Source organism: Panicum hallii, chromosome 6 (assembly GCF_002211085.1).
Source record: "Panicum hallii strain FIL2 chromosome 6, PHallii_v3.1, whole genome shotgun sequence".
NCBI classification, from domain to species: Eukaryota; Viridiplantae; Streptophyta; class Magnoliopsida; order Poales; family Poaceae; genus Panicum; species Panicum hallii.
In genome coordinates this window covers 42,156,326-42,170,194 of record NC_038047.1, presented here as the reverse complement: position 1 = coordinate 42,170,194, position 13,869 = coordinate 42,156,326, and the positions used below count along the sequence as shown (strand labels likewise).

The 13,869-nt window shown below is 48.1% G+C and overlaps 2 protein-coding genes and 1 pseudogene across 2 annotated transcripts; all 3 read right to left on the bottom strand.

The window, feature by feature from the left end:
• Nucleotides 1-1,031: 1,031 nt before the first annotated feature.
• On the bottom strand, nt 1,032-4,720 carry LOC112897818 (annotated as a pseudogene).
• A 713-nt stretch (nt 4,721-5,433) lies between these two features.
• Nucleotides 5,434-6,793, bottom strand: LOC112898597 (heavy metal-associated isoprenylated plant protein 44-like). The gene is made up of 3 exons (XM_025966949.1): nt 6,740-6,793; nt 6,086-6,158; nt 5,434-5,863 (listed from the first exon to the last, which is right to left on the bottom strand). Exons 1-3 carry the CDS (start codon nt 6,743-6,745, stop codon nt 5,673-5,675), a joined length of 270 nt encoding a protein of 89 aa, XP_025822734.1. The 5' UTR covers nt 6,746-6,793; the 3' UTR covers nt 5,434-5,672.
• Nucleotides 6,794-7,882: 1,089 nt separating this feature from the next.
• Nucleotides 7,883-10,384, bottom strand: LOC112897686. The gene is made up of 2 exons (XM_025966040.1): nt 9,846-10,384; nt 7,883-8,535 (listed from the first exon to the last, which is right to left on the bottom strand). Exons 1-2 carry the CDS (start codon nt 10,277-10,279, stop codon nt 8,193-8,195), a joined length of 777 nt encoding a protein of 258 aa, XP_025821825.1. The 5' UTR covers nt 10,280-10,384; the 3' UTR covers nt 7,883-8,192.
• Nucleotides 10,385-13,869: the final 3,485 nt, after the last annotated feature.

Sequence of the window (13,869 nt, the reverse complement as noted above, 5' to 3'; positions counted from 1 at the left end):
TATGCACTCAAGACAATGACACTGGTTACCAGCATTGCTTGTGTTAGCTGCAGTTAGTATTGGGGAAGCTTCAGTTCTGAAGGCAAAGAAGAGACAAAACAGCATGCTGCTTGAGACCCCACCTCTATGGTGGTGGGCTTCCAGCACCACCAGATGATTCAGTTCTGAAGGCAAAGAAGAGACAAAACAGTTCTGAAGGCACATCCGTGAATCATCTGGTGGCCACCATTGCATCAAGATATGGCTGCCAGCAACAGTAATCAACCACCAATCATGTCCAGCATGCCCTGGAAATGAGCTCTGCATCCATGAACAAATCCAGGCAGGCTCGGATCTACAATTGACGAACTGCATCCCAGCCAGGAAGTAGCAATTTGCGCTTCAGTAGCGCTCGTTCTCCGACTTGCTTATATGTAGTGCAAATCGAAGCTTGAGTAGTGAGAGTACTGTATCTGGCAAGTTTGTACCTCTATTGTAGGTTTCACTCTGAATTCCTGTGCTAGGTAGCTGTCTATTGTCATCTCGAGATGATGTACTGAGTTTTGTCCATGTGATCCTTTTGTGGTGTTATCAAACATTATTTAGTTCTATATTCTATCAAATGTAATTTAGTTCTAAATTCTACCAATTCGAATGATCTGGGTAGGAAGATCCTTCTATGAATTTGTTGTTTGGACCTGACCATTTTTGTTCTTGAGAACATTTGGAGCCAAGGATGTTGCCCAAAAATGTTTGGACCTATCCAATTTCAGCATTTTCCTTTGAATGTCTGTCTTCCCTGATGGTATGCCGTGCTCTTCAAGACTCTCTGGCAGCCTATTGCGTACTGATATGGCGTGGCCAACCTTTACTTTCACATGAAAAATTGAAAAATTAAATACCTGATTTTTTTTAAAAAAAAGTATGCATAGCTCGATGATCCAATTTGTTAATCTTTCTCTTATTATGTATCGTTGAACACAATCACGCAAACGAGAGAATCAGATCAACTAGCAAAACACAACTTTCATAGAAATATTCAACAGAGCAACTGAGCACGTGGCAAATGCCAGAATAACATTATCTGAGCCAGTGAAGAACAACCAATGTTTGCCGCTGTGTTAAACAGTACAACTTCAGTCCAAATGTGTTGTCGACAGTGATTCTATAGAGAAGCATCCACATTAGACCACATTAGACAACATCATCTGTGGAGAAAATCTCATACATGTAATGTTCTATTTTCTCATGAAAATTCGATTGACAACATCCAATGGCAACGCATAGGCAGGATCCATAGGCTTCACTCCAGGGTACTCCATCAATGAAAGCCCTGCTTGCAAGAGTGGTTAACTAGTTAAGCATAGAGTTTATAATTCTTATTCATTCACGTGCCATATACAAGATCCTTACATATGTTGAAATACCACAGTATGGAAAGAAAATAAGCACCTGCAACTCCAAAGTATGTGTGATAGATATCTACCGCATTATCTGGTCTGTCTGAAATGCCACCATTATCTTTATCCTGACAATCAACACAAATGAGAAGAGTTGGAACTGATACCTAGGGGTCAAGGGACGTATGATTATCCAAATAGCAATGATGGGAATAATAAACAGTTACCTCATACCTGACAGTTTAGTATGAATTTTGTAAGCTTTTCCTTGTCAATCCAATGCACTCTATCAATCATGATCAAGCTTGATAACACCCACCAGGAATAACAAACCTTGAGAATTTTTAACAGTCAAATTAAATCCATAGTGGCAAGGTACAGTGACGAATGCAAAACATACACACATCACTTATGATATACAAAGTAAAACTCACATCAGCTAGTTTCTCAGGTCGCCCATTAAGTCCTCCGTCTTTACACTGGCGCTCACAAAGCCACCATCCAAGGAGATCTCTATCAATGTGATGTAGAGACCCAGTGATTGCAAGAGTGCCAACACAACAAAATACTGCATGCAAAAATATGGGTTCAGTTAACATAAAAGCGATAGCTTTTAGAAAATACATGAGTTTGGAAATAATGGCATCCGGCAAAGCGAATTTCAGGCAATGACAGCTAACAATAGGGTGATGTCGACAAGTCAATTAAAATGCCACCAATAATAGAGGAAGTTGTAATGCTACAATAGTAGAGCTAGATTATATGTACAGAATTTTAGTAATATTCATTTGAAGATAGTCTGCTGCATTCCGTAGCTTCCTCTAGAAACACATACTTTGCCCATTTATGATAAAGTAACCGTGCACGTGCTACATTTTGACATAGTAAACAAAGTTCTACAAAGAATGAATAAGTCATTATTTCAAAATATATCGTGTCGATTTCACAACAACCATATAAATTTTAAAAATGAAACGGAAAACTAAAATAAGTATGTGCATCAAACCTGAATTGCTCAAGTCTCAAGAGTGCATATAGCCGGAATAAAGCAAGCTAAGCAGGTAGCAGCAATAGAATGAATACAATACATGTAGTTCAAGATAAACTCTCCTTTTAATTTTTCTATTCCAGATTCCCTTTGCTATACTAATCGCTAGCTGCTGTTCTAATTTCCATGTGATGCTTGAAAAATTGTTGATTTAATCATTAAGCTATCTGTTTTAACCATAACATAGGTGACTTTCAAACCAAGCGAAGAAAAATGGCTACATGACAAAAATTGATGTACTGTAGAACATGTTTGATTTAGGAAATTGACCAGAATCGTTTGATCTTGTCTATTAATCTTTGTAAAGGCTATTTTCCAATGCTTTCCTCATGTGATGGTTAAAAAGTGCCCATTTGCCAGTTGGAACAGCCAATTGAAATGACAGTGAAAAACGGTTAAATGGGAACGTACAAGGTTCAAAAGAGAACAAGTACTCTACCAATCGCAGCAAGCAGATTTAGAGAATGGAAAAGGATCATTTTGAGTAGGTGTGGAACACCCAAACCTCCTTCCTTCTTTGATTTACAGACCACTTACAAAGAAATATTTATTCACATTAGAAGCAATGTAAATTATCAGGGAAGCACATGTATTCAGACCTGATATCTACAATCTGAAAACTAATAATTTCTCCCACTGCTCCTTTTTTGTTTAGACCTGATAATATTTCTTTTGGTAACTAACAGGAATACCAGGTTTATTGCTATATGTAATAGGCAACATTGATCACCACCTTACAACATCCTTTCTAGGTGACATGGCTATAGCCAGACAAGCAAGTTAAACAAGTTAGTGGCAAACATAAGCATATATGTAGCAATACCCAAATGAACTGATGAGTTAAGACAAACAAGCTAAAAGAAGCAAACCGCAAGTTCAGATTTCAACTGGTTATCTCGTACTGATGCACAGGAAATCATATGTAGTGTATGGAACATTCCATTTTATATTACAGATGATGAATCGAAGGCATACTTTGCCGCCACCAATTACAGATATTGTTGAAGCACCATCAGTTTTTGTTTCCCTAGCTTCCCACCCTAATAGGGTGCTACAACATAATGTACACACGCAGTCCTGCCAAAACCCAAAACGCAGTGATTAGGCATTAGGACAGAAGATGGTTATGGAGCAATCATAACACAGATTCCGTGAATAAAGCTGCTAATGGTTTGGGTGGAAACCGGTTGCAGCGGTTTGGATTTTGCTTTGGTCCTACTTCAGTCTGGTGGAAATTGGTTGCTGTACAAGCAGTTCAATTTGGTTTAGTTTTACAAAATAAACGCTTTAATTTGGTTTGGGACACCAGCAGCACGAGACGGCTGCTGTGCACGTCCTGCTTGTTTCTCTAGTCATCCTCATCATCGTAGTCAACGGGCGGCAGCAGCAGTGCGTTAGCACTTAAAAGCAACATTACCAGCAGGCTTTTGCACCAGTTTCAGGTCTCCACCTTCCTCTCTGTTGCTAATGGGGTGGTGTGGTTTGGTTTTTACATGTGACGGGGTGGTCTGAGGTGGTTTGTGTCAACGTGTTTAAGAAAAATAATTCGGTGCGGGTTTGGTCTGGACTACAGACCATTAGCAGCTTGATCCGTGAATGCCCAAGACCGCCACCCCCCCCCCCCAAAAAAAATTCTTTTACCAGGCACTTATATTATTAATAAGCATGTTCTAAGGTGTTGTAGTTCTCTACATGGTTTATATTGACAATAAGTTAACACTGGTGGCACTAATAGTGAAGTTACTTTTTCCCGCAAAAGGAAGCAGATAGCCAAGCTATGCATTTTAATTCCATGACAATCAAGGTAAACAAAAAATAAATAAAATTCCAACATGATTAGATCTTTGGTTGAGATAATAAGCTGTTAATTCTTTATCGAAAGAGGATTTAGCGGAGGCGGAGTACCGGATTCGGGGTGGTAGGAAGACGTGACCCAGTCGACGACCTCGGCGGCGTCGGCGGCGTGGAGCTTGTGGAGGAGGTCGAGCGTGGTGAGGCCCCAGTAGGCGCCGTTGAGCCGGATGTGCTCCATCACCAGCTTCTCAAAAGGTCCTTCTTCTGCGCCGAGAAGAGCTGCCGTTGGAAGTGCCGGAGAAGTCGAGGAGACGAGGGCGAGAGGGCGAGAGGGCGAGAGGGCGAGGTGGATGGGTGCGTTACCTTCTCCACGGTGACGATGTAGCGGACGTGCCGGTCCGCGGCGAGCTCCGCCATGGCCGCCCCGCTCGGCTCCAGCTCCTGCTCCGTCTTCCGCTGAAGGCCCGAGCTCTGGAGTCTGAATGAAACCCCCTCCACGACGGCTGCAGAAGCAACTATCCGTCCAGGGGGCAATACGAAAAATATCGAGGATCTTTTTGCAAAGGTTCGTGATTACTAATCGCGATCCAAATCAGGGGGGTATTTGAAAATATTAGGGTCTTTTATGCAAATATTCGCATCGGATATTTGCAAAGTACCCCCTTATTGGATCGCGATTATTAATCGCGATCCGAATCAGGGGGCGTTTTGCAAATATCCCGTCCGGTGAAATGGCGCCCGGCGAGCTCGCCGGCGACCTCCGCAGCGGCGGCGCAGGAATCGGAGGATCGGGGGTTCACGCGGATCACCTTCACCCAACAGAGGATCACGGCGTCGATCTCCCCGTCCTCCCGGGATGCGCATCCGCGACGGCGGCGGCGTGAAGGCGGCCGGCCGACGGGAGCGGAGCTTGAGTCACGTTCGCTTGGGGGAAAGAGACCGGCTGGCGTCGCGTGCCCACGAGGCGTCCTCCACGGTGCCGAGGCCGTCCGTCGTCGGCAGCCGCCGGAGTGGAGTGAGCTGTTCGCCGGAGCTCGCGCACGGCGGGTCGGATCAGTCTAGGACTCCAGGTAATAAACTAACAAACAAAGCGGCGACGGCGACCGCCGCAAGTTTCTTCGCAGATCATGCGCTGGAAGCCATGAACATACAAGGATTGAGTCATCGATTCCCATCTGCACCATGGATCAGAATCAGATCATGCGCACGCCATCATGCAAGGCACCGTCTTGATTCCTTGCCTGCAGAACATTACATTTTACATCTCCCTGCCGCCTCGCCGGCTACCACCGCTCTCCGCCACTCAACACCGTACCCAAAGGAAGAGAACCAAAAAAAAAAGTCATCTCATCTCTGTATACATTGTGGAACGCCTTCCCGTTCCCAAACCCCAACAAGCAGAGAACGAAAGAAAGTAAGAAACCAAAAGGCAACAGCGAAGGATCGTCGGTTCAGAAGAAGCTGTAGGAGTTGTTGAACATGAGGCTGGTGGTGGCGTAGGCGCTGAGCAGCTCGTTGTGCGGCGACCACGGCTCGGCGCGGAGCCCCACCCGCCGGAGCGCCTTGAGGATCTTGCTCCGATTCACGCACCCCGTCACCACCACCTTCTGGAGGCTCGCCTCCACCTCCACCCGCTCGATGCCTGCATCGCGATAGGTCATCATTGCGTCCACGAGCAGAAGATGCAGCTACGTCAGAGATCGACAGAGCCATCGAGAACCAAAGGAAAAGAAAGGGAAGGCCTGGCTTTGGTAATTGGTAAAAGAGCAAAAGGATCGGATCTACACTTCTATACAGTGAGTGAAAACAGACACATGGATGATGGATGGACCAGGGTAATCTGGATGGGCTTTGGCTTGCTTACCTTTCACTTTGGACAGGCATTTCCGTACCCGCTTCTCATGCAGCGCCACCATCTCCACTTTCAGCTCCGTGCTCTGCGAACGGCAGCAATCAGGAAATGTGCACAGGATTGCCATGCATGCAGGTCATGGCTGCTATTAGCTCATGCAAAAGGAAAAGCATTTGTACTAGATCATCGTGATGTGTCGTGCTAGTCCCTATTTACCGATGTCTGAGGAGATGCACTTTACGAAAGTTGGACCGTCTCCTTGCTGACAAAACATGAATGCACAAGAACACAGGGGTGGGTGATTCTATCTGATCCGCTATCCATCGTATACTGAATCCAACAAGTGATTATTTCTCTCTATATGTTTTACTTCTACGTCAGGGATAAGAATGTTCCACTGTTTCTGCTTGAAATTGCAATTGATGAACAGAAAGTGATCAATGAAGAGACTGGATCGAGATGAATAATGTAATGCACTTTGCAAATTCTTAGTCCAAACTTGTCCCTTTTTGCAGGCCAGCATTTCGAACAAACTAAGCTCTAGCTGAAAACCTCACTGAATTATCATCTCTACTACATGAACACCACTCATATTGAACAAAGCACACTTTTTATGAGGCCATGATGAATATAATTCCAGTGATGAGCTAGCAAATTAACCCATACCTCCATGGAAGAAACCCGTCCAAGGTTTGTCGATGATCTTGCACCGCCAGTCGCCGGCTTTCGAAAGGGGAGAAGGGAATAAGATGGGAGCGGGGCAGACCTCTTATAGCGGCAACTGCAAGCAACCCACAAGAGGTGGTAACAGAAAAGGGCCAAAAGAGCACCGGCAGGATGTGATGAAGGGAAAAGGTTAAAGACGGTGTTCAAGCTAAGAGATTCCTGCTGGTGTTGTAATCTAAGCTGATGGCCTCCAAGACCCCTACTGACCTACGACCCTACCCAGCTATACGGGCGGCACAGTGATCTCCTCAGCTTTCCCAAAGGCAGCCCTAGGTCTACATGGAGAAGAGCGACCGGTGGTCTCACCGATCGAGGCCTGGGTCTCTCTTGCAGTCTTTCTGATCTTGTTTACTTGCCGAGAGCTCCGTTCTCAATGGTCCATGCAGCAGGGCTAGCTCATGCATGGCACAAAAGGAGAGGTTGATTGACCCCTGATCGACTGCATCCAGATTCTTCGAGATGCCACACATGTGTCCCAGCATTGGGACTGCAGTTAAGAGAAGGTTAACGACCCCTGATGATGGGCTAGGGAGTGATCGGTAGCAGAGGATCCCGGCCGCGCGATGACATGGACGCCATTGACGGGTCCAAGAGCTTTGCTTTGTGAGGTGTCGAGCGGATGACGGTGGGCATGGCAGGGGCATGGAATGCAGTTTGGAATGTCTGGAGATCCGCAGGGAGTGACCTAATGGTTACAAAAAGAGCAAAAGCGCAAAAGGTTAAAGCCAGCCATGAGGAGGCCATGGAAAGAAAGCGGGAGAGGGGGGAGAGACAGCAAAATGCATGGACCCTGCCTGACGCAAGTTTGGTATTCTTGCCCTGCCTCCACACGCATAATAACAAATTTAACAAGCACGTGAATCTTCAAGAACACCATGACGCAACTGGTCATGCAGTCCAATGCAACTACTAGTTTACTTTCAGTAATTCAGTTGACTCAAGAGAAGAGGGAAAAAAAAAGGGACAGATGAAATGGTGATGTACTGATCGAGCTGATGCATTGCATCTGCATGACAGTGATCACATGAAACACAATGGCACACTCTGGCATCAATGGCGCAACGCAAAGGGGAAGATTACCAAGAGCATGAGAAACTTGTCACCACATGATCCCATCCCATTTCTTCATACCATTACTATCATCCACATTAAGCCCAGGTACAGACACCTCCCCAAAACTTTATGCTGCTGATCTGATAGAACTCGCTCAACATGCAGGCACATGACTCGCAACAGATTGTACACTCGAAAAGGAAGGAGCAACCTTGACTCACTGTAACTAACTGCAGTCACCTGGTAATCGACGCCTCACCGCTGCTAAAGCTAATTCTGCTAGCTACTAGCACCTACTCTGCTGACGACCATGCATCTTTTCAAGACCGCACAGGTTCAGCTAGTACTTGGGGAGGAGATCCTTGAGATGGACGGCGAAGAAGTCATAGCCGCCGCCGGTGGCGGCGGCGGCGCCGGAGGCAGGGTGTCTTGCGCAGCAGCCCTCCTGGTGGCAGTTGCCGTCGACCTTGCGGAGGTAGCCGAGGTCGGCGCAGCTGACGCCCGGGATGACGTGGTGGCCGAGGTCCCCGACGGCGCCGTGGCGGCTGCACATCTCGAAGGTGAGGTCGTCCAGGGTCCCCTCCCGGTACACGATGAGCCCGTCCTCCTCCGCGCTGAAGTTCCGCATGGGGCGGAACACCTTGTCGAACGCCCGGTCGTGCGGGTTGGTCACCGGCATCAGCCTGGGGAGGAACAACCAAGAGATGCACGATCAGCCAATTTTTCCTTCAGACGCTCGATCACAAATTTACAAGCTGGGAAAAAAATGGCCATATACTGTAGATGATGCTAAAATAACAATGTAGGAAAATAGAAAGAAATGGGAAGGAAACATGAAAGGTGACCATCCAAAATTGGGCCTGGCCCAACTGTTAGGTGCTATGGTTGTTTGGGTTGGGCTTCCAAACTCAGGAATTGTGCTAGGATGGGCCGGCTAGAAAGCCCAACGCAAGAATGGCACCCAATTTTAGATTTTAGCACAAGAAAATGCCTGTTTTCCTCTCAAAGAGAACGAAAAACAAAATGCTTGCCTTCACTCTCTAAATGATTTCACCAATCGCACAGTGCTTTGAAACTCACACGGCCGTAGTTTCTGCATGGATACAGATTTCTACCACGGTTTCTGAGCAGGTGAAACCTGGCGGTACAAGCAACACGCACCAATTCAACCATCTACGAGAGGCATGACGGCGACACTTCAGTGCTCACGCGGTATAAATCCATCCTCGATGATAACAGGACACCGGCCGGGCTCGATCTTCGTGAGCAAGAACCAGTTATTTCCCTCTCAGCAAGTTCGATGTGACAAACCAAACTCGACCAAGCTCACGAGATGGGAAACCTCCTCCGATCCCACGAAAAACAAATCCCCGTCAATTCTGCCCACGCGAACACTTCACCACCAGCAAGCTACTCACCAAAAGCTAAACCTAACTTGATTAGCGCCCACCTAATCTTCCCCATCCCGATCACTTCACAAACACAAAACATGACTAGCAATTTCGCCCAATCAGATGCACTCGTAAACCAAAACCATCCTTTTCTAATAGCATGCACAAGATGATCCCGATACAACCCGCGGCCCTAGTACAGACGCACAGCAGCGCAATTCTTGAAGAATTCAAATGCCATGCCATCCACTAAGAGACCATCAAGGCTCACGCACAAGCATGAAGTCATCTTATAATTTCCATTCCAGAGAATCGGAGTGACGAGAAGAAACAAGATCACACAACGACGATGGCGATGTGCGCGAGCAACCGAGCCAGGGGGGCGGACGGTCGCAACAAACCCGAGCCTATCCAAACCGGAAGCCAACAAAATCATGGGAAGAGAACAGAGGCGCCGGGCGCGGGTCAAACCAAACCAGACCCGGGGGCGGCAACGAGACGAGGCGGCTCCCGCACGCACGCGGCGGCCGGGGCGGCGTTCGCGTGGCGCGATGCAACCGACGAGCGAGCGAGGAGGGGGCGGGGCGGGGGCGCGCGCGTACCTGACGTGGAAGAGGTTGGAGACGCGGTCGGCGCCGAGGTGCGCCTCGACGGCGCCGAGGAAGGCCTCGTAGGTCTTGAGGTGCAGGCCGTCGAGGCGCGGGTGCGGCAGCCGCGGGCGCGGGCCGGGGCGGCGGCGCCGGCGCGCCGCCGCCGCCGCGTTGGCATTGCACCCGAGGAAGGCGTACTCCCGCCACGCCACGGCCCCGGCCGCGGCGGCGTGGGCCGTGGGGAGGCACTCCTGCTGCTGCCTGGGCGCCGGCGCGGGCGGCAGCGGCACGAAGCCGGCCGCGGCCAGGATGGGCTCCAGCTCGTCGTGGGTCAGGATGGGCCGGAACGTGGCCGTGTGCCACAGGGACAGCTTCTTGGCCACCTCCTCGATGGACATCCGCAGGTCCCGGCCCCTGGCGCCCCCGGCGCCGGCCGGCTGCGCCATGGCCGTCGCGGGGTTTCCCTCGGGGTTTATGGCCCGGGTGGGGGGAGGAGAGGGACAGGGAGACGACTCCACCCCGCGTTGTTTATGCGCGACACAGAGATTGTTTTTTCGAATCAAAGCAGAGAGAGAGAGAGAGAGATAGGATCGCAAGCTTAAAAGGAGGGGGGGGGGGCAGCCGGGCAGAGGGAGGTGGAGGAGATGGAGAGAGAGAGGCGATGCATTGGGATTCTCTCTGCGTGGCAAATATTTTTGCAGGGCTCGGTGCCGGGATAAACGCTCCCCGTACCGGCACGCCGTGCGAATGCCCCGCCGGCCGCGTCGCTGACAGGTGGGGCCGTCCTGCGCCGGGGTTGAATGCCTGCGGTATCTGCCTGGGCTGGCCCACCGGGGCGTACGTCAGGGGGAGGGAGGGGAGGGTCAAGCTTGGAACGGCCAGTCCAGTGAATACTGTAGGTGGTAGTATTATGCCACTTGACCAATGCTTGTTATCTTAGCGCCGCGTGTGATCTTTTTGGAGTCGTCAAGGCTCACCAAACACAAAAGGATCATGTTCGAAATCGAGCAAGTAACGCCACGTCCTGGAATACGCTGGATCTTCTAAAGTTGTCGGGTGCTCACCAAACACGAGCTCATGTTCGAAGCCACGATAAATTCCTGATCTATGATGGTTACTGATTGTTGTCTCAGTGACATGTCATTTAGGATGCTAGATCTTTTGAAGTTGTCGGGTGTTTAGCGAACGTAGGCTCATGCTCAAGTATGAAACCACACGAGTGTCTAACGGTTGCTTTATAATGCTGGCTTTGGTGGCGCGTATGGTCATCGTGAAACTAAGAGCGATAAGGTCGCCTTTACTCAAAGTAGAAACTCACCGAGTGTTCAGAACCTTTCATTGCCTTTTTGAACGTTAATATTGCTATACTTAACACTGTCAACTACAATTTATTGTTTGACGTTGGTTCGTTTTTTAAAATAATTTCAAATAATTCCTCCAACAGGCGTGGCTTGCAAACAACACGGTGACGAGCAGTACCTCTATGTGTCTAAACAGCAAAGAAAAATGTTTAGAATAAAAAAACTATGGGGCCCACTGTCAGTGGTCGATGCGCGACACCTCGACGTAAAAAACCGTGCGTGCGCCTAACCACCGGCGCGTCCCATGGGCGGCCATTCGGTGGGGAATGGGGATGGCCAACATGGCTACACCAAGGCAGGCAGGCAGGCACACCCACACAGCCAGGCGCTAGCAGGTCACTGGAGCGGGATCGGCTTCGGCTTCGCGGCTTGTTTACTCGCCGCGAGGCTGGCTGGCCGCCGCCAATGATCTCCCCCGCCTGCGCGCAGCTCTAGCTAGCGTGGGATGCAGCGGCCGCCGCTGCTGACTGCTGATGCCTGCGGCCCACCTAGCCGCACCTCCTCGGCAGTTTCCCATTCGGCTACGCCAGCCGCTTGGCGTTACCTCCTTCCATCCCTATTCCCATGTCATCTCTGTCAACGTGCTCGGCGATGTGGCGGTTGCAGGCGCGGCGCGTGTCGCGCGTGCCCGGTGATGGTGCCCGCCCGCGGCCTACGGCCGGTGGCGGCGGTGCCAGTGGCCCGACAAGCAAGACGGCAAGAAGCCGATGGAGCAACTGTCCCTAAAGAACCGCGGGTGAAATGGTAGGGGCCAGGGGCTAGGGGGCAGTGCAGGCGCCCGGCAGCCATCGATCGGAGGCAGATGCGTGTGCCGTGCGCCACCGGCTAGATTGGTGTACGCATTTTGAGCAAGGAAGTTAGGATCGGATCGGTAATCAACCGCAGAACCAAGTTACTACCTCTATTCCGATTTATTAGTTGTTTATCTTTTCTAAATATATAGATTTTAGTATGTATCTAGATATAATAAATATTTAGATGTATAGCAAAAATTATGCACCTAGAAAAGATAAAAACGACTAATAATTTAAAACTAATAATTTAAAACGAAGGGAGTACAGATCTACGTCTTCCAGAAAAGAAACTTACAAGTCTACAACCAAGGTGTTAAAGAAAAAATAAAAAAACATCAAATTGTGTTGTTTAAATCGAAGACAACGGAAACGAGAGGGTTCTCGTTTTAAAACTATGTAAGTGGATATCTGTTTTGGAAATACTGGGTGCATAAGGAAATTATTGTATCAATGTGTTTGTTGGAAAAAATATATAAAGGAAGAATCAGGAAGAACAAAACTAATAAAAGTATTGCATCAATGATAAGTGTTCTACTTACGTTAATTTATAGTGCTTGTTGATATACGTTATGTCTTAAAACTACGTCCTAGAATACGAATATACGATATATCTTTTAAAGTTGCCGGCGTTTATTAAACAAGAGCTCATGTTTCAAATGACATGAATGCTTAACATATGTTGACTTATTGTACTTGCTTTTTTGGTACGTTGAATATTTGGTTTTAGAGTGATACACGTGAAATATGTAAGCAGTGGACTGTCTTTTCTCCACAATCATCACAAAACCGAGAAGCTCGTTCACTCAAAGTGGATGGCCAGAACAATTCATCATCTTTATCATTGTTATATTTGAGAGTTCAGACTGTTAACTTAGTACTATAGATCCGGAACCTACTATTAGAGAATAATATTACAACTAATACATAGTGGAGCTTCCACTTTATTTACTGTAGGACACTTGTAAACAACATCGTGATGCACACTAAATTTTGTGTGCCTGAACAACAGAAAAGTGGGTTAAAAAGAAATTTGGTAAAAAGGTCAAACTATACTGAAATTTGGGTAAAAAGAAAAAAAATCAAAGTTTTTATGCAACCCCATGAGAACATGTATGTTGAAGATGATAGGCTCTAGCTTCTCCCTTAGAGGTAGAGCATCGTGTCGGTAAGCTCTAGCATAGCTGCCAATGATCCCTCTAACTTGCACGTCACGCTGCGCGTTCTTAATTCTATTTTGTTAAGAAGGTAGCTAGAGTTCGCCAAATTGTTCCTGCACTTCAAGGTACGAATCCAAAATAACAAATCCGAGCCCGAACCCATTTAGCCCGAAGCCCGATACCCAATGGGCTCCCGCGGGTATTGAATCGTGAAACCCGAATTAATTTCGGGCTTGTTCGGGTAGTAGGCCGCGGTACCCGAATTACCCGAATAGCCCGAATTTATGTTGTGTTCTACTGTTCTATACCTTTACTCTTGTTACGAACTTCTCTTAGTCTTATTTTTGTTGACTTGCAGTCTTGCATGCTCTTTAATACCCGAATTACCTGAATAGCCCGAATTTCCCAAAAACCCGAAAAGCCCGATCCAAAAAATTCGGGTAGCCCGAATGCCCAGACTAAAGGGCTGTTAGGAGTGCCGCCTAACCCGCCACAGCGTGCCTAACTTGTGGCGCTCAAAACGGCCGCCACACCTGCGGCGGAAAAAGTGTGGCGCGCCGTGGCGGGTTAGGCGGCGCTCCAAACAATCCTTAAGTCTGCTAGGCAGCGCAGCCGCAGCCGCAGCGGCAGCATAAGCACAAGCGAAGCTCAATCCAATGAAATCAGGCACGAAGCTCAATCCAAAAAAAGGGAAAAAAAACATTTGTGCCACGTCACTTCACGA